General features: G+C 43.1%; 1 protein-coding gene across 1 annotated transcript; it reads right to left on the bottom strand.

Moving 5' to 3' along the window:
• Window positions 1-294: 294 nt before the first annotated feature.
• On the bottom strand, window positions 295-11,271 carry LOC308662407 (uncharacterized protein). The gene is made up of 6 exons (XM_081318174.1): window positions 11,147-11,271; window positions 7,562-8,095; window positions 7,187-7,301; window positions 6,693-6,745; window positions 4,233-4,359; window positions 295-2,582 (listed from the first exon to the last, which is right to left on the bottom strand). The coding sequence occupies exons 2-6, from the start codon at window positions 7,973-7,975 to the stop codon at window positions 361-363; spliced, it is 2,931 nt and encodes a 976-aa protein (XP_081174300.1). The 5' UTR covers window positions 7,976-8,095; window positions 11,147-11,271; the 3' UTR covers window positions 295-360.
• Between the last annotated feature and the right edge of the window lie 10,025 nt (window positions 11,272-21,296).

Below are 21,296 nucleotides of genomic sequence, written 5' to 3'. Positions count from 1 at the left end.
TTGAATCTCACCCGGAGGGCAACCGGAAGCCAATGCAGCTCACGGAGAAGAGGTGTTACATGGGAGTATCGGGAAGCTCCCATCAAAACTCGCGCGGCTGAATTCTGCACCAGTTGAAGCCTTCGGGTGGTCCTCAAGGGCAGCCCCATGTAGAGAGTGTTGCAGTAGTGTAACCGGGAGGTCACGAGCGCATGAGTGACTGTACGTAGAGCATCTCGGTCCAGATAGGGACGCAACTGGCGCACCAGGCGAATCTGGGCAAAAGCCCCCCTGGTCACAGCTCCTATATGATCTTCCAAACTGAGCCGTGAATCCAGGAGGACTCCAAAGTTGGTATAAGTAAAGGTCTTCCCACATTCACTACACTGATATGGCTTCTCCCGTGTGGATCCTTTTATGGACTGTCAGAGTTCTTCTCTCACTAAAGCTCTTCCCACATTCATTACATTGATATGGTTTTTCGCCTGAGTGGGTCCTTTTATGGCTAGTTAGAATGCTACTCAATCTAAAACTCTTCCCACACTCCATGCATTGATATGGTTTCTCCCCTGTGTGGATGGTTTTATGGACTGTCAGAGTTCTACTCTCACTAAAGCTCTTTCCACACTCCATGCATCGATAAGGCTTCTCTCCTTTGTGTACCCACTTGTGACAATTAAGTTGACTGTTGTAAGTAAAGGTTTTTTGACACTCCTTGCATTGATATGGCTTCTCCCCTGTGTGGATTCTTTTATGGACAGTTAGAGTTCTATTCGTACTAAAACTCTTCCCACATTCACTACACTGATATGGCTTTTCACCTGAGTGGGTCCTTTTATGGCTAGTTAGAATGCTACTCAATCTAAAACTCTTCCCACACTCCATGCATTGATATGGTTTCTCCCCTGTGTGGATCATTTTATGGACAGTTAGAGATTTATTCACACTAAAGCTCTTCTCACATTCACTACATTGATATGGCTTTTCACCTGAGTGGGTCCTTTTGTGGCTAATTAGAATGCTACTCAATCTAAAACTTTTCCCACACTCCCTGCACTGATATGGTTTCTTCCCTGTGTGGATGCTTTTATGAGCAGTAAGATTACTCTTATGAGTAAAGGTCTTTCCACACTCCATGCATTTATAAGGTTTTTCTCCTTTGTGCTTTCTTTGATGGCTTACAAGAGACTGATTATCAAAGAAGCTCTTTCCACACTCTGTGCATTGATAGGGTTTCTCTTCAGAATGTGTCTTTTTATGGGAAATGAGATTATTGGACTTATTAAAACTTTTTCCAAATCCCATGCATTGATATGGCTTCTCCCGCGAGTGGATCCTTTTATGGTTAGTTAGCATTCTATTCAATCTAAAACTCTTCCCACACTCCATGCATTGATATGGTTTCTCCCCTGTGTGGATGCTTTTATGAGCCGTAAGATTACTCTTATGAGTAAAGGTCTTTCCACACTCCATGCATTTGTAAGGTTTTTCTCCTTTGTGCTTCCTCTGATGGCTTACAAGAGAGTGATTATCACGGAAGGTCTTTCCACACTCTGTGCATTGATAGGATTTGTCTTCTGAATGTGTCTTTTTATGGTAAATGTGATTATTGGGCTTATTAAAACTTTTTCCAAGTTCCATGCATTGGTATGGCTTCTCCCCCGAGTGGATCCTTTTATGGCTAGTTAGCATTCTACACAATCTAAAACTCTTCCCACACTCCCTGCATTGATATGGCTTCTCCCCTGTGTGGATGCTTTTATGGGCAGTAAGACTACTATTATGAGCAAACGATTTTCCACACTCCATGCATTTATAAAGTCTTTCTCCCTTGTGATTCCTTTGATGGCTGACGAGAGCGCGATTATCACGGAAGGTCTTTCCACACTCCGTGCAGGGATACGGCTTCTCCCCTGTGTGGATCCTTTTATGAACAGTCAGACTTTTATTCTCACTAAAACTCTTTCCACATTCACTACACTGATATGGCTTTTCACCTGTATGGATCCTTATATGGGGGGCAAGATTACTTCTCTTGCTAAAACCCTTTCCACACTCCATGCATTGATAGGGCTTCTCTCCAGTGTGGATCCTTATATGGGAGGCAAGATCATTCCTCCTCCTAAAGCTCTTTCCACACTCCATGCATTGATAAGGCTTCTCTCCTTTGTGTATCCACTTGTGATAATTACACTGATTGTTACAAGCAAAGGTTTTTCCACACTCCTTGCATTGATATGGCTTCTCCCCTGTGTGGATCCTTTTATGGATCCTTAGAGTGCTACTCACTCTAAAGTTCTTGCCACACTCCCTGCACTGATATGGTTTCTCCCCTGTGTGGATCCTTTTATGGGCAGTAAGATTACTATTCTTGCTGAAGTCCTTTCCACATTCTTCACATTTATATGGTCTTTCTCTTATATTAATGCTTCTATGGTTAGTTAGCCGAATGACCCGAGGAAAGCCTTTTTTAATTTCAATTTTTGGTCGGTTCATCTCTTTGTTCTTCCGTTCCATCTGATCAGCAAGCTTCTCTTTTCTCTCTTTCTCACGAATTGTGTGGCATTGTTCCTTGCAATTCCTATTCTCTTGCCCATTATAACCTTGAAAAAGAAACACGTAAACTGTAGCAAGAATAGGTAGACAATCAAACCTTTTTGTCTGAAACTTAGCAAAAGAATCGTTAATATATTTTGGCTGTTTTGTTGGCAAATACAAAGATTCTAGAGACCCATTTCCAAGCGAGCTCCTACCAATCATTATATATCAGAAATGGATGACATCACAACAAACCTAAGAGAATTCCCTGATCTAATCTTTGAGCAACAGTGTGCGTGAGCCTGTTGATGACCTGGGACAACTCCATGGTTCCACACACTCCCTAGGTGCACCGAACACTGTATTGTGCTGGGTCAGCAACACACCCACCAGCTCCCCAACTTCAGTGAAAAATCTCATCTCTACTTGTCTGCAGAACAGAATCTTTGAAAGCCAAGGGGAATTTCAGGGTGGCAATAGCTCCCCACCCTCAATTTAGGCTGATGCCAAACTCAGTACACAAGTGGACACATCTCTAACTAGGGAACCGGGCCTACGACCGGCCCTGTTTGTGTGTCAGGGACCCCTTTTTCCTTTTTACAGTCAATAGGCTGGAAAAACCCAACCCAAATTTATTTACAGTTCAAACAAAAAAGCAACAGAATATTTCCTTCAAAAAATGAATCAAAATATCAAACAAGAGTCAACAAACAAGTTAAACAGAAGTAGCAAGAACAGACCAGAATTCTTAGAATGTCTCCAAATGGTTGCCTTCAGCAACCAGCCCCGCCCACACCTTCCCCTTTTATTATCAGTCCCAAGGCGTGGCTTCTCACTGCCTTCTCCTCCTCTCACTGAGTTGCCTCATTGATTTTCTCTGCTCTGCTCTGCTGGATTGCCTTCTGCTTCTAGCGTCTCTGAACAGATTCAGCTGTGACTCTTCTGAGTCCAGCACCTGTTACTTACATAGCTGAGCCTCATGAGGAACATGACTGGAGGGGCCAGGCTGAGAGTCCTGCAGTGCATCAGAGACACCAAAGGCTCTCCAAACCCCTCCTCCTCCTCAGATTCATCATACTCAGCTGCTGGGAGCACAAGCTGACACTGAATCACAACAGGAACATCCCTCTCAAGACTTCCAGTCTGGGTTATAGCAGGGGAGCCAGTGGCCAGGTTCAGGATTGAATACTGAACCCTGATAGGCAGGGCCTTGCTCAAGAGAGGCCACACACTTCCTACATGCAGCCTAAATTCTTACTAATATCATCTATGGTATGGAAATGAGTATTTTGTTTTTTTATCAGCCGAAAGCATTAAAAAAAACATTCCTTTATTAAAAAGGGAGGCTATGCAGTTTTTCCAATTTTTCTTTCAATAAATTTCTGTCTTCCATAACATCAGTTTAGCCAAATGGTTAAGGCACCAGACTAGAAACTGGGTGACTGGGAGAACTAGTTCTGCCTTAAGCATGAATGCTGGCTGGGTGACTTTTGGCCAGTCTCTCTCAGCCCAACCCATATTTTCAGGGTTGTAGTTGTAAGGAAAAGAGCAGGAGGAAGGTATAGTAAGTATGTCTGCTGCCTTGAGTTATTTACAAAAAATAATAAAGGCATGTTATAAATAAGTGATGTTTTTTTAAAATCAAAAATAACATCTAAGCCCCATCCCCACCCTATGACCTTTCTATGTTTCTGAGCATGGATAGGGATTCTTACCCAGAGAAGCCAGATTCCTGGAATTCTCCAGCATGACTTCTCCGTGGAGTGCTTTTTGGGCAGGATCCAGCTGAGACCATTCCTCCTTGGAGAAATGCACGGCCACTTCCTCAAAAGACACAGCATCCTGAACAAAGAAGCAAGTTTCCTTATTAATAGATAAGCCCAAGAATAATTTGACATTTTTCTTCCACCAATTCAAAGAGAGAGATCCAATGAACAAAAGGGGCATCTTCTGCAGAGTCCAGAATGAGATCTCACAGCTTCTGGCTGACAGCACAACTGAAGCACATTGGATCAAGTTTGGAAGGAAACTTGGAATTCCTTTTAGTGAAGCCAACTAGTAATGGGTAGTTGGGTATCAAACCCACTACTTATCATTGGCTCCAATTCTTCATAGGTGGGCAGAAGGAAAGATAAGAAATTCATCTAATGTTTTTGCCAATGGCCTGCTTTATCCACTGAGGGATCAACCCTTCGCCACAATCCAAACCTTCATGGAAGTGGTGGGAGAGCTTGTAATGGTATGTGAGAATGACCCTGGGAGACAGAAGATCTCCGGTTAAGACAACAACTGGTCAATGAAATCTGAGCCTGAAGCAGGAAGGTGGAGAACGGACAGGTAGGTTAAGCTGAGTCTGAATTTCAATCAGTCAAAATAGACCTGGAAAGGACCTTGGAGGTCATCTAGTCCAACCCCCTGCTCAACCAGGAGACCCTATACCATTTCAGACAAGTGGCTGTCCAGTCTTTTCTTAAAAACCTCTAGGGATGAAGCACCCACAACTTCTAAACGGAAGCTGCTCCACTGCTTTCTTTTAGGAAGTTTCTCTTTAATTCCAGGTTGCTTCTGTCCTTGTTTAGTTTTCACTGTTTCTTGTTTTGCTTTCTGATGCTTTGGAAAGCAAGTTGACCCCCTCTTCTTTGTGGCAGGCCCTCAAATACTGGAATACTGCTATAATATATATATATTTATATTAATTCCATTTATATCCCGCCTTTCTCCGAAGACTCAGGGCGGCTTACAAGCTTAGCAGTAGCCTTCATTCTATGTATATGCCTGCTTATTAGGGCTTTCACACACACACCCAAGCGGCATTATTACAAAGTCAGCTTAATTGCCCCCAACAATCTGGGTCCTCATTTTACCTACCTCGGAAGGATGGAAGGCTGAGTCAACCTTGAGCCTGGTGGGACTCGAACCTGCACTAATTGCAGGCAGCTGGTGTTATCATCCCCCCAGTCGTTATTTTCTCTAGACTATCCAAACTCAAATCCTGTAACTGTTCATCTAGTCTCCAGGCCTTTAATAATCTTAGTTGTTCTTCTTTACACTTTCTCCAAAGTCTTTAATGTGGTGACCAAAACTGGATGCAATATTCCAGATGTGGTCTTACTAAGGCTGTATAAAGCTGTACTAGTACCTCACGTGATTTTGATTCTATGCCTGTTTGTACAACCAAGGATTATATTAGCTTTTTTGGCTGCTGCCACACACTGCTGGCTCATATTTAAGTGGTTGCTGTTTTTGAGCCAGGTTTCGCCTAATCTGTATTTGTACCTTTGGTTTTTCCTGCCTAAATGTAAAATTTCTCTTTTGTCCACATTAAAGTTCATTTCGTAGGATAAGGCTCATTATTCAAGTCTGTCAAGGTCTTTTTGGATCCTGAGCAATTCTTCTGGGTTGTTGGCTACTCTTGCCAGCTTAGTGTCATCTGCAAATTTGATGAGTTCCCCTTCTACTCACTCATCTAACTCGTTTATGAAGATATTGAAGAGCAGTGGGCATAAAACAGAATCCTGTGCTATCCCACTGCTTACTTCCCTCCATTAAGAAGTACTCATTATTATTATTATTATTAATTTAATTTGTATACCGCCCTTCTCCCGAAGGACTCAGGGCGGTGAACAGGGCAATACATAATAAAAAACAAGGTACAAAAATTAAAAAGTAATTAAACAGCAATGCCCGTAATAAATTAATACAGATTAAAAGGTTAAGATCAATTTATAAAACCCATTGAGTACGGTTTGTCAGCCACTTACAAATCCATCTGGTGGTAATGCTGTCTATCCCAGATTTTTCTAGCTTACCAAGAAGTAGGTTGTGGTCTACATTACCAAATGCCTTACTGAAATCTAAGTATATTATGTCCACAGTATTTTGTTGGTCTACTAATTTAGTCACTTTGTCAAAGAATGAAATAAGATTGGCTTGGCATGATTTGTTTTTAACAAACCCATGCTGGCTTCTAATTATTACTTTCTTTGGTTCTAGATGTGTGCAGATCTGTTTTTTAAATTATCTTTTATCTTTTCATTATCAAATTATCTTTTAATTTTCAATGACCTGATCTAAAGTTTGTCTTGCTTAGAAACAGCAATATTAGACATTAAGCTTCAGAACAAAATGAAACCCATCCAAGGTTCATGGAAATGTATCAGTGTTTCTCCTCTTACCTGAGGCAGAGGTTCAAGCACTCTTTCAGCTCCACCAGAAAGAAGAGGGGATCCTAAAAAAAAATAATCACAAGGATAGTTCTTATACTGTGAGACAGAAAATGGTGGGAGCATATTTGTTACATAGAGAGATTACAATCAAGAGGAGCGAAAGAATCAGAGATACAAACTGCACATCAAGATTTTTTTTTTAATTCCATTTATATCCCGCCCTTCTCCGAAGACTCAGGGCGGCTTACAAGCTTAGCAGTAGCCTTCATTCTATGTATATGCCTGCTTATTAGGGCTTTCACACACACCCCAAGCGGCATTATTACAAAGTCAGCTTAATTGCCCCCAACAATCTGGGTCCTCATTTTACCTACCTCGGAAGGATGGAAGGCTGAGTCAACCTTGAGCCTGGTGGGACTCGAACCTGCACTAACTGCAGGCAGCTGGTGTTACTTAAGGAGGCATTAGCCCACTGCTAATGGGATGGAAAGAGTTTCTGTTACCTGACATGGTAAGACTTTGATCTTTCTGGAAGCTCTTTCCGAACTGCAGCTCTTGAGTGGGTTTCGATGAATCTTTCCTCCCTTTAGGATACTCAGTCACAGTTTCCAAGGATTTCTAGATATCATATGGCACGAGAAAGAAGGGAAGAGCGGAGAGATAGAAATGAATTATCAGTACTGAACCCTCAACCTAGCAGACCCCAATGCCCATGGGTTAAGCTGGAAAGCAAGAATGGAAAAATTGCCCCAAATTCACTCTCTGGAAGAAGAATGAAACAAATGGCCTTAGGTCGTAATCCCAGAAAATTCTGCCAGAGAGGAATTGACAAATTCAGAAAGATTCTCTTATGAGCTGCCATGATTACATTCTCACACCTGCAACTCTTCTTGCATCTTCTCAGACTCCTGGGTCAGCAAGAAGCCTTCGGCCAGGGCCACCGCCTGGGAACTGGTCTGCGCTCCACACTCCCGCACCCATTTCGCCATCTCTGATGGAAGGACAGCCAGGAACTGCTCCAGGAGCACCAGGTCCAGCATCTGGGCCTTCGTGTGTCTTTCTGGCTGAAGCCACTGACGGCAAAGGCGGTGAAGCTGACTGCAAACATCTCGGGGACCCCTCCCCTCCTGGAACTGCACTTTTCTGAAGTGACAGCATTGGATGTCTGAACTGTTGGCTTCCTCTTCTTGGCTCTTCTGTCCAGGATTTGCCCCATTCTTCCCACAGCTCCAAGGCAGAGCAGCTGGAGTGCTTTTTCCAGCTTCTGCATCTGCTGAGATTTGTCCCTCCATCTTTTCTCTGGTCTCTAATCCAGCTGCAAAATGGACTGATGGATGTCCCCAAGTCTTACCGATCACAACATCCGTCCTCCCAAAGACCTTTAGCCCTCTAACCTCACAAGATATTTCAGCCTGTAGATGAAACAGGAAAGAATTCAGCTTACATATCTGAAATAGAAAACATAGGGTTTTCAATAGGAAGAGTAACTGAGCATCCTCCTCCTCCTCTTCCCAAAAAAATAAGAATTGGAAATTCATATGAACCCTCAATGTCTGGGAAGAAGGCAGGAATCTTATTAGTAAGACTGACCTACCTATGAAGTACTTAGAATATTGGATAAATACATTAAAAGGTGTTTGGGATTTCTATTTGCTAATGATGCCTTGAAATAATTTTAATGGCTGCTTATAAAATTGAAAACTATCTCAGCACAATCCAAATCAAAATGCCCGAAATCAAAAACAACTACTGAGATGAGTGGCTATCTAAATCGATTTAATAAGGAAATCAACATTTGAAGTTGTAGTAAAGCTTTAACTACCAGAACCCCAATAACCTCCTGGCCCAAACCCTTAGGGGAACTCCAGAAGCCAGAATTAACAAACCACCATCCAAAGCATATAGAACTAATGTGAAAAAACCATCTATGCTTTGGTATGATGCTTTGATGCAGGCACATCCTAGAAATACATTTCATATTTAGCGTAATCCCATATTCTTCAAAATTGTCCAAATGAATATGTGTAGTCTTAAACTCCAGGAACTTACACTGTGTTCTGTCCCATGTTGAGTCCTTGTTATGCTCACAAGGAGAATCCCCTCTTCCAAGTAACAGGCAGGAACCATAAGAAAAAACCAACCTCTTTTATTATTCACAGACCTGAGCCAATGTCAAAGGCAAACAAACACAGTCCACAGAAACTTGATCCTCAACACGAACGGTTGCCTTCGGCAACCAGCACCTCCCACGCCTTCCCTTTTATAATTCAGCCAAGGCGTGGCTTCCTAATGCCTTCTCCTTTGCCTTTGGAGCCGCCCCATTGCATTCCTCTGTCCTACTCGCTTCTAAGAGATAAGATAACCTTTATTGTCATTTTTTTTACTGTGGACACAATAGCACACATCAAATATGAAATTTAGTTGCCCACTCTCAAAGTGAAACATACATGACACACACCTAAACATACTATATACAGCATATGTATAGACCCACACCCCTACATATACATAACAAATATTAAATACTATCCATCTTGAATATATAGCAGAAGGAAGAAGCCAGAGAGTTCACAAGGTTAATGCTGTATAGAATGAAACTATGGCTGAATCTGGATGTTCTGCTATGGATACCACGAAGCCTCCTCCCAGAAGGTAACAAGGAAAACAGGCCGTGAAGAGAATAGCATCCCAGATAATCTTACCGACCCTGTTCAAACAATGCTTCTGTGTTGCGAGTGAAGGAGGAGAGTGCAAAAGTTGGGTTGAAACTAAACATTAAGAAAACCAAGATCATGGCATCCAGCCCTCTCAATTCCTGGCAAATAGATGGGGAAGAAATGGAGGTAGTGACAGATTTTATTTTCCTGGGCTCCAAGATCACCGCAGACGGGGACTGCAACCAAGAAATTAAAAGACGCTTCTCCTGGGGAGGAAAGCCATGGCAAATCTAGACAGCACACTAAAAAGCAGAGACATCACGCTGCCAACAAAAGTGCGTATAGTCAAGGCTATGGTCTTCCCAGTTGCAATGTATGGCTGTGAAAGTTGGACCATAAGAAAGGCTGAGCGCCAAAGAATTGAGGCCTTTGAATTATGGTGCTGGAGAAGACTCCTGCGAGTCCCTTGGACTGCAAGGCGATCAAACCGGTCAGTCCTAGAGGAGATCAACCCTGACTCCTCTTTAGAAGGCCAGATCCTGAAGCTAAAACTCAAATACTTTGGCCACCTAATGAGAAGGAAGGACTCACTGGAGAAGAGCCTAATGCTGGGAAAGATTGAGGGCAATAGAAGAATGGGACGATGGAGAATGAGGTTGCTGGATGGAGTCACTGAAGCAGTAGGCGTGAGCCTAAATGGACTCCAGAAGATGGTAGAGGACAGGAAGGCCTGGAGGAATGTTGCCCATAGGGTCGTGATGGGTCGGACACGACTTCATAACTAACAACAAGAAGTGGGTGTTACAGATAGTCCTTAACCCATGACCACAACTGAGTCCAAAATTTATCTTGCTAAGTGAGAAATTTGTTCAACGAGTTTTGTCCCATTTTAGGACTTTTTTTGCCACATTTGTCAAGTGAATCACTGCCGTTGTTAAATTAATAACATGGTTGCTAAGTGAATCTGTTTTCCCCATTGACGGTGCTTGACAGGAGGTCGCAAAAGGGGATCACATGACCCTGAGACACTGCGATTGTCATAAATAGGAATCAGTTGCCAAGTGTCCTAATGTAAATCACGCGACCCTGGGGCTGCTGCAACGGTCATAAGTGTGAAAAATGGCCATAAGTCAGGGCCACTGTAACTTCAAACAGTCACTAAGTGAACTATTGTAAGTTGAGAACTACCTGTACCTTTATCACTTTTTTTTTGTCCTCAAGTTTTTGACACCTGGCTAGGTGACTGGTGGTACTCCAATACTGCCATATCCTAAAAAGTGGTACAACTTGTGAAAAGATTGTAAAGCGCTGACTTAGACAGCTGGCTTCTCTCTGCCTAGGAAGGGGAGGGGGGGAGGAGAGGGAAACCCCCTTCTGAAAATTTTTGCAGGAAGAAATCTTTGCAGGAAATTAAGCCCAACCTCCTCCCTGCGGAGGTTTTCCCAATGACGTGGAGAGTAAATGGCTCCCTCCTTTCTGACGATCCTGATTTATTTTTTCTTCTTCCTAGGCGCAGGGGTAGGCAACCTTGGCTGTTTTATGACTCGCGGACTTCAATGGCTGGCTCAGGAATTCTGGGAGTTGAAGTCCACGAGTCATAAAACAGCCAAGGTTGCCTACCCCTGTACCTAGGAGTAACGCGGCACCTCCGGAGTTTTGCTTTTTGCCCTGCCTGGCCCGTCCACGCACAGCTACGGCGTCCAGGGGAACACGGGACCCCGGGCTGCCCACTTCCCACGATTCCGACGTGTCTCCATGCAAGTCTCTAAAAAAAAGACCCCCCCTACTCACTGAACTGCGACTCACGTCTGGATCTCCGTTCGCTGAAAACTTCCCTTGCAGCCTAAGGAGGTTCACAACGACGAGGAGCAGACCCAGACTCTGCAGAAACGCCGACACCCGCCCAGCAGCCTTTTCTGAAAAAGTGCCTCCATTCCTACGCGCATCTTTTCAATTGGGGAAAAAGGGCCAGGCGCATGCTCAGTTCCCTCCTGAAGTGGAGCCGGTGGAGGCTGCTCAAGTTTTCCAAAGGGCTGCCGAGGGAGCCCTCTGCTGGGTGCTACCCGTCGTGCCAGCATTACTGCAAGGGGAGAAGAGGTTCCATGCGGTCCTGGGATGATGGGCGTTGGAGTAGAAGAGAAAGGATCCTCTAACGTTCTCTATCTAAAAAGGTGGTGTTGTCCCAGCAGGCAGCAGTTCCTAGATTTTTCCTCTCTTTCATGTGTAAGAATTATTTGTGATTTTTTTTTGGCCGCTGAGAAAAATCTCTGTGGAGACTCAAGAACACAGCTGGAAGGGACCTTGGAGGTCTTCTAGTCCAGTCCCCTGCTCAAGCAGGAGACCCTATACCAGGGGTAGGCAACCTCGGCTCTTTTATGACTCATGGACTTCAACAGCTGACTCAGGAATTCTGGGAGTTGAAGTCCATGAGTCATAAAAGAGCCGAGGTTGCCTACCCCTGCCCCATACCATGTAGAATAGAATGGAATGGAATGGAATGGAATGGAATGGAGTGGAGTGGAGTGGAGTGGAGTGGAATAGGAATAGGAACAGGAACAGAACAGAACAGAACTGGAAGGGACATTGGAGGTCATCTAGTCCAACCCCCTCCTCAAGCAGGAGCCCCTATACCATGTAGAATAGAATAGAATAGAATAGAATAGAATAGAATAGAATAGAATAGAATAGAATAGAATAGAATAGAATAGAATGGAATGGAATGGAATGGAATGGAATGGAATGGAATGGAGTGGAGTGGAGTGGAATAGGAATAGGAACAGAACAGAACTGGAAGGGACATTGGAGGTCATCTAGTCCAACCCCCTCCTCAAGCAGGAGACCCTATACCATGTAGAATAGAATAGAATAGAATAGAATAGAATAGAATAGAATAGAATAGAATGGAATGGAATGGAATGAATGGAATGGAATGGAATGGAATGGAATGGAATGGAATGGAATGGAATGGAATGGAGTGGAGTGGAATAGGGATAGGAATAGGAACAGAACAGAACTGGAAGGGACATTGGAGGTCATCTAGTCCAACCCCCTCCTCAAGCAGGAGACCCTATACCATGTAGAATAGAATAGAATAGAATGGAATGGAATGGAATGGAATGGAATGGAGTGGAGTGGAGTGGAGTGGAGTGGAATAGGAATAGGAACAGAACAGAACTGGAAGGGACATTGGAGGTCATCTAGTCCAACCCCCTCCTCAAGCAGGAGACCCTATACCATGTAGAATAGAATAGAATAGAATAGAATAGAATAGAATAGAATAGAATAGAATAGAATAGAATGGAATGGAATGGAATGGAATGGAATGGAATGGAATGGAGTGGAGTGGAGTGGAGTGGAGTGGAGTGGAATAGGAATCGGAATAGGAATAGGAACAGAACAGAACTGGAAGGGACATTGGAGGTCATCTAGTCCAACCCCCTCCTCAAGCAGGAGACCCTATACCATGTAGAATAGAATAGAGTGGAGTAGAATGGAATGGAATAGGAATAGGAATAGGAACAGGAACAGGAACAGAACAGAACTGGAAGGGACCTTGGAGGTCATCTAGTCCAGTCCCCTGCTCAAGCAGGAGACCCTATACTATTTCAGACAACTGGCTGTTCAGTCTCTTCTTAAAAACCTCCAGTGATGAAGCACCCATACCTTCTGATGGCAAGCTGTTCCACTACTTAATTGTCCTCACTGTTAGGAGGTTTCTCCTTAATTCCAGGTTGCTTCTGTCCTTGTTTAGTTTCCATCCATTGTTTCTTGTCCTGCCTTCTGGTACTTTGGAAAATAAGTTGACACCCCACTCCTCTTTGTGGCAGCCTCTCAAATACTGGAATACTGCCATTGCCATTTAGTGTCTCTTCTACAATTTAATATCTCTATGAAACTGGTGAGAGAGGGCCTCATAGGCTCAGCTATTTTGGTGTTAATAGCTTCAGGTACGCTTGTTCCTTGTTTTCAAATATCAAAGATAAAAGCAATTCTGTTGACCAGTGGTTGAGTTCAGGTTTGGATTGTATGCAATGAAATGGAATCAAAACTGAATGGAGATCCTCTTTAGCTAAGGGGGAAAGTAGCTTAATCTTGTCCTGGCTGAGGACAGTGCTCCCTAAAAATGGCAAGTCCGTAGTCTATGAAAGGCATGTCAAACTTGTGACATCGCGCAGCATATTGCGACTTGGCGTATTGTGGGGTGAGCGTGGTTTCGTTGTAACACATCCGGCCCACAGGCCGGCAGTTTGACATGCCTGGTCTATGATGTCTAAAGTAACCCTAGGCCAGGTCATACTATACATGCCTCTCTTTAACCCCACTGGGATAGTGGGATTTCGGAAGAGGCTCCAAGGCTTTCAGTTCATATAAACTCATTAGGACTAGCCTGATATGAGCTTATTTACTTACTTATTTATTTTTGTTTATTTATTAAGTACATTTGAAGCCCATTTTGCTACAATAATGGCTTGAAAACTGGAGCACTGAAGCATGACTTTGATGCAAAGAAAAGCAATTCCTAATATCAGAATAAGGGACAATTTTGAGGGAAATACTACTTAGATTTGAGCATTGGCTTGTAAGAGGGCACTTTTGAGAATCCCCGGAATGCAATTGTTTATCTTGATTGTTAGCTACTTTAAAACACACTGGGGGGCTCCAAATCAAACTAATAGGGAGGAGGTTTCGAAGTATTTCTAGTAGGACTACCAGATTCTGTAACAGCTTTGTTCCCTATTCCATGTATCTGGTAAACTCACAAGATTGTATTCTATTTTAATAAATCTAATGGAATGAAAATTTAATCTTTTACAATAATGTTTACTTTAAAATTTAGTATGAGTGGATATCTTATTTTAAAATAATGCATATGTGAAGAATGGAGGAATGTATGTTAATTCCACTATGAGGAGGAACCCACTGGTTGTCACTAAATACTTAAATCTTTTCCCAATTTCATCCCTCAAGATTTTATTAAGTAGAAAGATACTTTTTTGCAACCTGATATGTGAGAAGAAAAAGGGAGGAACTACATGAGGCACCTGCCTGCAATTGTGTCTCCTGCAACCCCTTGGAAGTAGTCAAGAGATACCATATTTGCTTATGTAATACCCGGAGACTACTTGGCTAATGTTCATGTCTAGTTCCATCTTACATGGATGGTGAGTCTAACATATTTTCTTTGACATTTTTTCTTTCTCTTTTCAGTCTCTGCCTCAGTCCAAATGTGTGGGAAAATGTCAGGCTGGATTTGTCAAGGACACTCGAGAAAGAGAGCCAGTTTGCTGCTACGACTGCGTTTCTTATCCAGAGGGGCCCATCTCCACTCAGGAAGGTGGGTGACACCATAGGGAAAATTACTGGATTCATCCAGAGCACTCTGACCAATATGCATATCAACAACACCTGTAAGTTAACTGTTTTGTCCTTAATTTTCATGGTGTCCAATTTCTTCCATAATCAGAGGGATAAGAAAACTATCCTGAAGGATGAGGTAGGAGGAAGGATAGGAAATCTCTCTTTTATTTGCCAATTAGGATGCATCCTTCCATATTTATCTTTCTTAGGAACATCTGGATTCTTTGCAACTTGAAGAATGATTTTAGATCATTGTGTTTTGCTCACCCAAATCAGCTTTACATTACAGGCCAAAAGATTGCATCAGTCAATCATTCAATTAATCAGTTAATCTTTATGAAGATCACATATCCTTATAAGCTGAAATTTCTAATTGGGAGGAACAATGGCAGAAGAGAAGTGGGGGTTCAAGGAACAAATGAAAACCAAACAGAGGATTCACCATAAAATCATCAAGTGGGTATTTTCTTCCCACCTTTTCTTATCTTTCCAATTTTCTTTGTTGTTAAATAGTGAGATACAAACAGTTATAACACCAACAGAAAAGGAATATAGTTGTGGTTCTGATAGAAAAAAAGTCTAACAGTGTTGGGATTAAAAGGAACAAAAAGGAAGGGGGGAAGAGAACAAATAAAAGCTCGATCTCCTTACTGTCCACTGATATCAACAATGAATTCATTCTGTCTTTAAAATTGTTTCTAAATCTAGAGAGTATGAAAATGCATTGCTTCATCTTTTCATTTTTACAGGGTAAAAATGCAGATAAGAGACTTAGTTCCTCTTCTTGAATTCCATCATGAATTAATCTTCCTTAAGATCTCTTTGTTTTCAAATATATTTGTAGCAGAGCTGGGGCAAGATTGGGGTTGGCTGAGAGGCTTTGCTGGAGCCCTGCTGATCCGGCAGGGAAATGAGGAGCTCCGGCAGCTGCTGTTGGTCTGGTGGTGGGGGGTGCCCCTTTGGAGGGATCAAAAAGGAGAAGGAGGTTGATTGAGGGGAGGAAAAAGGAATGGAAGGTGGTGATTCTTGGCTGTTGGGTGGAGAAAGTGGGATGAAGAGAGAGAGAGAGAGTAGCTTGCTGGAGTTTTTTCCACTAAGAACAAGCTGGGTAAAGAGAGAGAGAGTAAGAAAGTGGGGGTTTTTTGTATCCTTTTTTTCTTGCTTCATTGCATGCAAGGTGGGTGGAGGGGGATGAAGAGAGGGAGAGAGGGTAGGTGGGGGGGGAGTTTTATTCTTTTCCTTTGTTGGGGCAAGCTGGGTGGAGGGAGAGTTTGACTGGGTGTAATGTAATTTTTTTTAGTAGGGAAGACTTAGAGGGAGAGAGGAGGGGAATAGAATGTTTTTTTTGTAGGATCACCTGGAAGAGGCAAAGGGGACAGAGAAGGGGAGGATTACATGGAGTGAGGGCAGAGGGAGACAAGGAAAGTGGAGAAGGAAGGTCCCTGCGAACTCCAGAGAAAGATTGACTACCATCGTCCACGCAAGCTACTGTTACCAGGGGCTGACTACCATTGTCTTACACAAGTTGCTGATACCAGAGACTGATTACCATCATCTTATGCATGCTGCTGTTACCAGGGACTGATGACCATCGTCGCATGCAAGTTGCTTTTACCAGGGACAGACTACCATTGTCCCCTGTAAGCTGTTACTGCCTGGGATCAACCATCATTATTCCATGTGAGTTACCGCCGAGAGAGAGTGACCATCACCGCCCCAAGTGAGTGGCTGCCAACCATGACTGAGTATCACCGCATTACGTGCCCCTGTCAAGCAGAGATGCCAAAGTGAGAGACCCTTTGGGCCAGCAGCCAGGTCAAGAGGAGGCCAGGAGGGCCTGGACTTCAGCAGTCCCTACAGGGGTGGTGCTACATATTTATCAAATTTATGTGGCTATCTATTCACATTGTGACTCTTGGTGGCATACAATTAAACCAACAATTAAAAATTAAAACAATGAGATATAAATGCTAAGAAAGCAAGAGAGGAGTACGTCAAGATGCTACCTATCATGCAACCAGCAGTCAGGGCCCTTTAACCAGGGAATCCCCCAGGACTGTTGAAAACCCCCCACATCTTTAGGAATTTCTAGAAGGCTTCACAGTTTGGAGATGGTCTTATTTTCAAGAAAAAGTACTAGAGAAAGTGATCATGTTCATACAGTTTTAGAGTTTCATATTCAAGACATTTCAGGCAAAAGACTCCTTCTCTTTGGAGAGTCTTGTCTCTTCTATTCAGCTGTCTTATCTTAATATAACTACCTTATTACTTAGCTTGTTCATCCATGGCTACATGACAGTTTTAATTATTAATTGGTTTATTTAGCCGTTTGATGATTATGTTGGAATTTAATTTCATTAGTCTTATACTCGTCATATGTTTATTTCCTTCTGTTTAAAATAAGCTTAATTTTCACATTGATGCAAAGGAAGAATACAAAAGCTCAATAACTGCAATGAAAAAATTAAATGTTCTGAGCCGAAGAAACGATTTCACAATCATTTCCCTACTTTTATCATTAGATGTTCCTTAGTGTTTAGATCTGGCCTCAGGATAATAATGTAGCATTTTGGGAAGAAGATGCAACCCAGCAGTCCAGCACTGGAGGTCAAGATGGAGAAGATCTGCACAATCACCATAGACTTTCCTTTGGTGCTCAGGTAGGTGGGCAGGAAGGAGGCCCAGACACTGCAGAAGACCAACATGCTGAAGGTGATCAGCTTGGCTTCGTTAAAGGCTCCAGGCAGATCCTTGGCCAGGAAAGCGACAGTGAAGCAAATAGCAGCTAGGAAACACATATAGCCAAGGACAAGATAAAACATGGTGACAGAGCCTTCATTGCATTGAAGGATGATATCTCCAGGCTGGGAGTGTAAGTCAGGGAATGGGGGAGAAATTCCCAGCCATAAGGCACAGATTAAAATTTGGCCAGCAGAACCAGAAAGGATGATGGAATTGGCCAAGGTCTTCCCCAACCATCTTCTCACATTGTTCCCTGGTTTTGAGGCTAGGAATGCCAGCACCACTGTGATTGTTTTGGCCAACACAGAAGACACGGCTATTGAGAAAACAGTGCTGAACACCGTTTGTCGGAGAAGACAGGTGGCTTTCCTTGGTTGTCCAATGAAAAAAAAGGTAGACAAGAAACAAAGCAAGAGGGAAACCAGGAGGATGTAGGAGAGGTCACGGTTGTTGGCTTTGACAATGGGAGTTTCTAGATATTTAATGAATATGACTAAAATGAATCCTGTGGTTAGGAACAAGAGTAGGGCAAAGGAGACCAGGATGATGCCCAGATGTTCTTCATAGGACAGGAAAGTTATTCTTTTCTGGATACAGTGAACTCTCTTCTTGGTTGGATATTGATCATCTGGGCACTTGCTGCATTTTTCAGTATCTGAGAAAAACAGAAAATAACATTTCTTTTATATCTCTTTTCCCCTTTCAAGAAAGATCTTCTTTGGATGTCAGATGATACTGACCAACCATGGCACATCCCAATATTGAAAATACAAATCAGGGCTGGTTGATAATACTATGTCTGACTGTGGGAACGTCCCACAAACTTTACATCATATTGCGACAGTATGCCCCCTCAGAAGGTTCCCTGGATCCCTGCATGAAATACATCACCCTGAGGGCATTGCTGCCCAATGGCTAAACTGTCTAGATCAGGGGTCTTCAAATTCGGCCCTTTTATGACTCATGGACTTCAATTCCCAGAATTCTTCAGCCAGTGTGCCTGGCTGAGGAATTCTGGGAGTTGAAGTCCATGAGTCATAAAAGGGCCGGGTTTGAAGACCTCTGGTCTAGATATCCAGCCATAGGCTTTGCCACTCTAGTAACTGCTCAAACATAATTTAATTTTATTGATAATTGCACCCATCATTCATATTATGCATTTTTGAAATAATTCACTGTTCTGGTGTTTTATATTTTGATACACATTTTTATTTGCTGCTTCTGCTAATTTTATGTATTAATGCTGTATTCTGTTACACCATACGAAATAAATAAAATTAATTAGTTGGTTCTTTTCTCCCTGCTTTCTGCTAGATCTGGTTCCTTTTATTCCCAAAAGTGGAAGTAAGGCTTTCCTCCCTCCTTTTAGAACCACAACTGTATTCCTTTTTTGTTGCTGTTATTTATAACTGTTTTTATTTCATTATTTAATATCCAAGAAAATTGAAAGTTAAGAAGAAAAGGGAAGTCACAATAGCCATTCAACCAAGGAAACCATGATTGTGGTTATGCTGAATCTGAACTGGCCTAAAAACAATATTTGTGTTTTACCTCTTAATCCATTATATGGAACATTAAAGCACTAAAAATAAAAGAAACAAGAAAAAAGTCAAGGAAATGATTGGTCCATTAGTGGGGGAAAGTGGCAAGAAGGTGACAAGCAACAGGGAGAAAGCAGAACTATTTAACTCGTTTTTTGCATCTGTCTTTACACAAAGGGAAAAAACAGTCTAACCTACCAAAACCAGTGCCATAAAAAACAGAATAGAAACGCAAGTTAAGATAGGCAAGAAAATGGTAAGTGAGCATCTGTCCAGCCTAGACGAGTTCAAATCACCAGAACCAGATGGATTACACCCCAAGGTTCTCAAGGAACTGGCAGACGTGATCTCAGAACCACTGAACTATATTTTTCAAAGATCCTGGAGCACTGGGGAACTACCAGAGGACTGGAAGAGAGCTGATGTAGTTCCCATCTTTAAAAAAGGGGAAAAAAATAGATCCAGGAAACTACAGACCTATCAGCCTGACCTCAATACCTGGGAAGATTCTGGAAAACATAATCAAACAACAAATCAGCGAACACCTTGATGCGAACAAAGTTATCACTAAAAGCCAACATGGGTTTGTCAAAAACAGATACCCCAGAGAAATCTTATTGCATTCTTTGACCAAGTGACAAAACTAGTGGACCAAAGGAATGCTGTAGATATAATTTACTTGGACTTCAGTAAGGCATTTGATAAAGTAGATTACAACCTACTACTTGATAAGATAGAAAAATGTGGGTTAGATAGCATCACCACCAGATGGATTCATAGCTGGCTGACAGGCCGTACTCAGCGTGTGGTCCTCAATGGAACCACATCTACATGGAAGGAAGTGTGTAGTGGGGTGCCCCAGGGCTCTGTTCTGGGCCCAGTGCTCTTCAACATCTTTATCAACGATTTGGATGAGGGGATAGATGGGGAACTCATCAAGTTTGCAGACGACACCAAGCTGGCAGGAATAGCCAATACTCCAGAAGATAGGCTTAAGATACAGGAGGATCTGGACAGACTCGAACACTGGGCACTATCTAACAAAATGAAATTCAATTGTGAAAAAAGTAAGGTTCTACATTTAGTCAGGAAAAATCAAATGCACAGGTATAGTATAGGTGGTACCTTGCTCAATAGTAGTAACTGTGAGAGAGATCTCGGAGTCCTAGTGGACAATCACTTAAACATGAGCCAGCAGTGTGCTGCAGCTACCAAAAAAGCCAACACAGTGCTAGGCTGCATTAACAGAGGGATAGAATCAAGATCACGTGAAGTACTAATACCACTTTACAATGCTTTGGTAAGGCCACACTTGGAATACTTTACTTTACTTTACTTTTATTAAATTTGTATACCGCCCTTCTCCCGAAGGACTCAGGGCAGTTAACAGGGCATATATAAATAAATAAATAACAATACAAAAATTAAAAAGGAATTAAACAAATGCCCAATTAAAAATTACAATAGCAATAAAAGACCCATTAAAAAACCCTAACGTTCCCCATCAGGCCAGACCAGATAATTCAAATAAGTGGGTCTTCAGACCGCGCCAGAAGGAGCGAAGGTCCGGTGCCATCCGGAGCTCAACCGGCAGTTGGTTCCATAGCGCCGGAGCGCCCACAGAGAAGGCACTCCCCCTGGGGGCCACCAGTCGACATTCCCTGACCAGAGGCACCCTGAGGAGGCCCTCTCTGTGGGCACGCACAGGGCGGAGGGGAGTTGACGCTGGCAGCAGGTGGTCCTCGAGGTACCCCGGACCCATGCCATGTAAGGACTTGAAGATCATAACCAAAACCTTGAACCTCACCCGGAAGACAACTGGTAACCAATGTAGCTCGCGGAGCAAAGGTGTAACATGGGAGTACCGGGAAACTCCCAAGACAACTCTCGCGGCCGCATTCTGTACCAGTTGGAGCCTCCGAGTGGTCTTCAAGGGAAGCCCCATGTAAAGAGCATTGCAGTAGTCCAGGCGAGAAGTCACGAGCACATGAGTGACCGTACACAGGGCATCCCGGTCCAGATAGGGCCGCAACTGGCGCACCAGGCGAACCTGGGCAAAAGCCCCCCTAGTCATGGCCACTATATGGTCTTCCAGAGTAAGCCGTGAATCTAGGAGGACTCCCAAGTTGCGAGCCCTATCGACGGGGGGTAAGGACTCAACCCCCATAAGAAGAGATGGAATATTTTGAATGTCCCGGGATGCCGGAATGCACAGCCACTCAGTCTTGTCAGGGTTGAGCTGAAGTCTGTTCCTCCCCATCCAGGCCCATACCACCTCCAGGCAACGGGACATCACATTGAGGGCATCACTGGGG

This window comes from Vipera berus, assembly GCF_964194415.1.
Source record: "Vipera berus genome assembly, chromosome: 2".
Taxonomy (NCBI): domain Eukaryota; kingdom Metazoa; phylum Chordata; class Lepidosauria; order Squamata; family Viperidae; genus Vipera; species Vipera berus.
The sequence above is the reverse complement of the archived record's forward strand: the minus strand, read 5'-3'. Positions and strand labels throughout refer to the sequence as shown.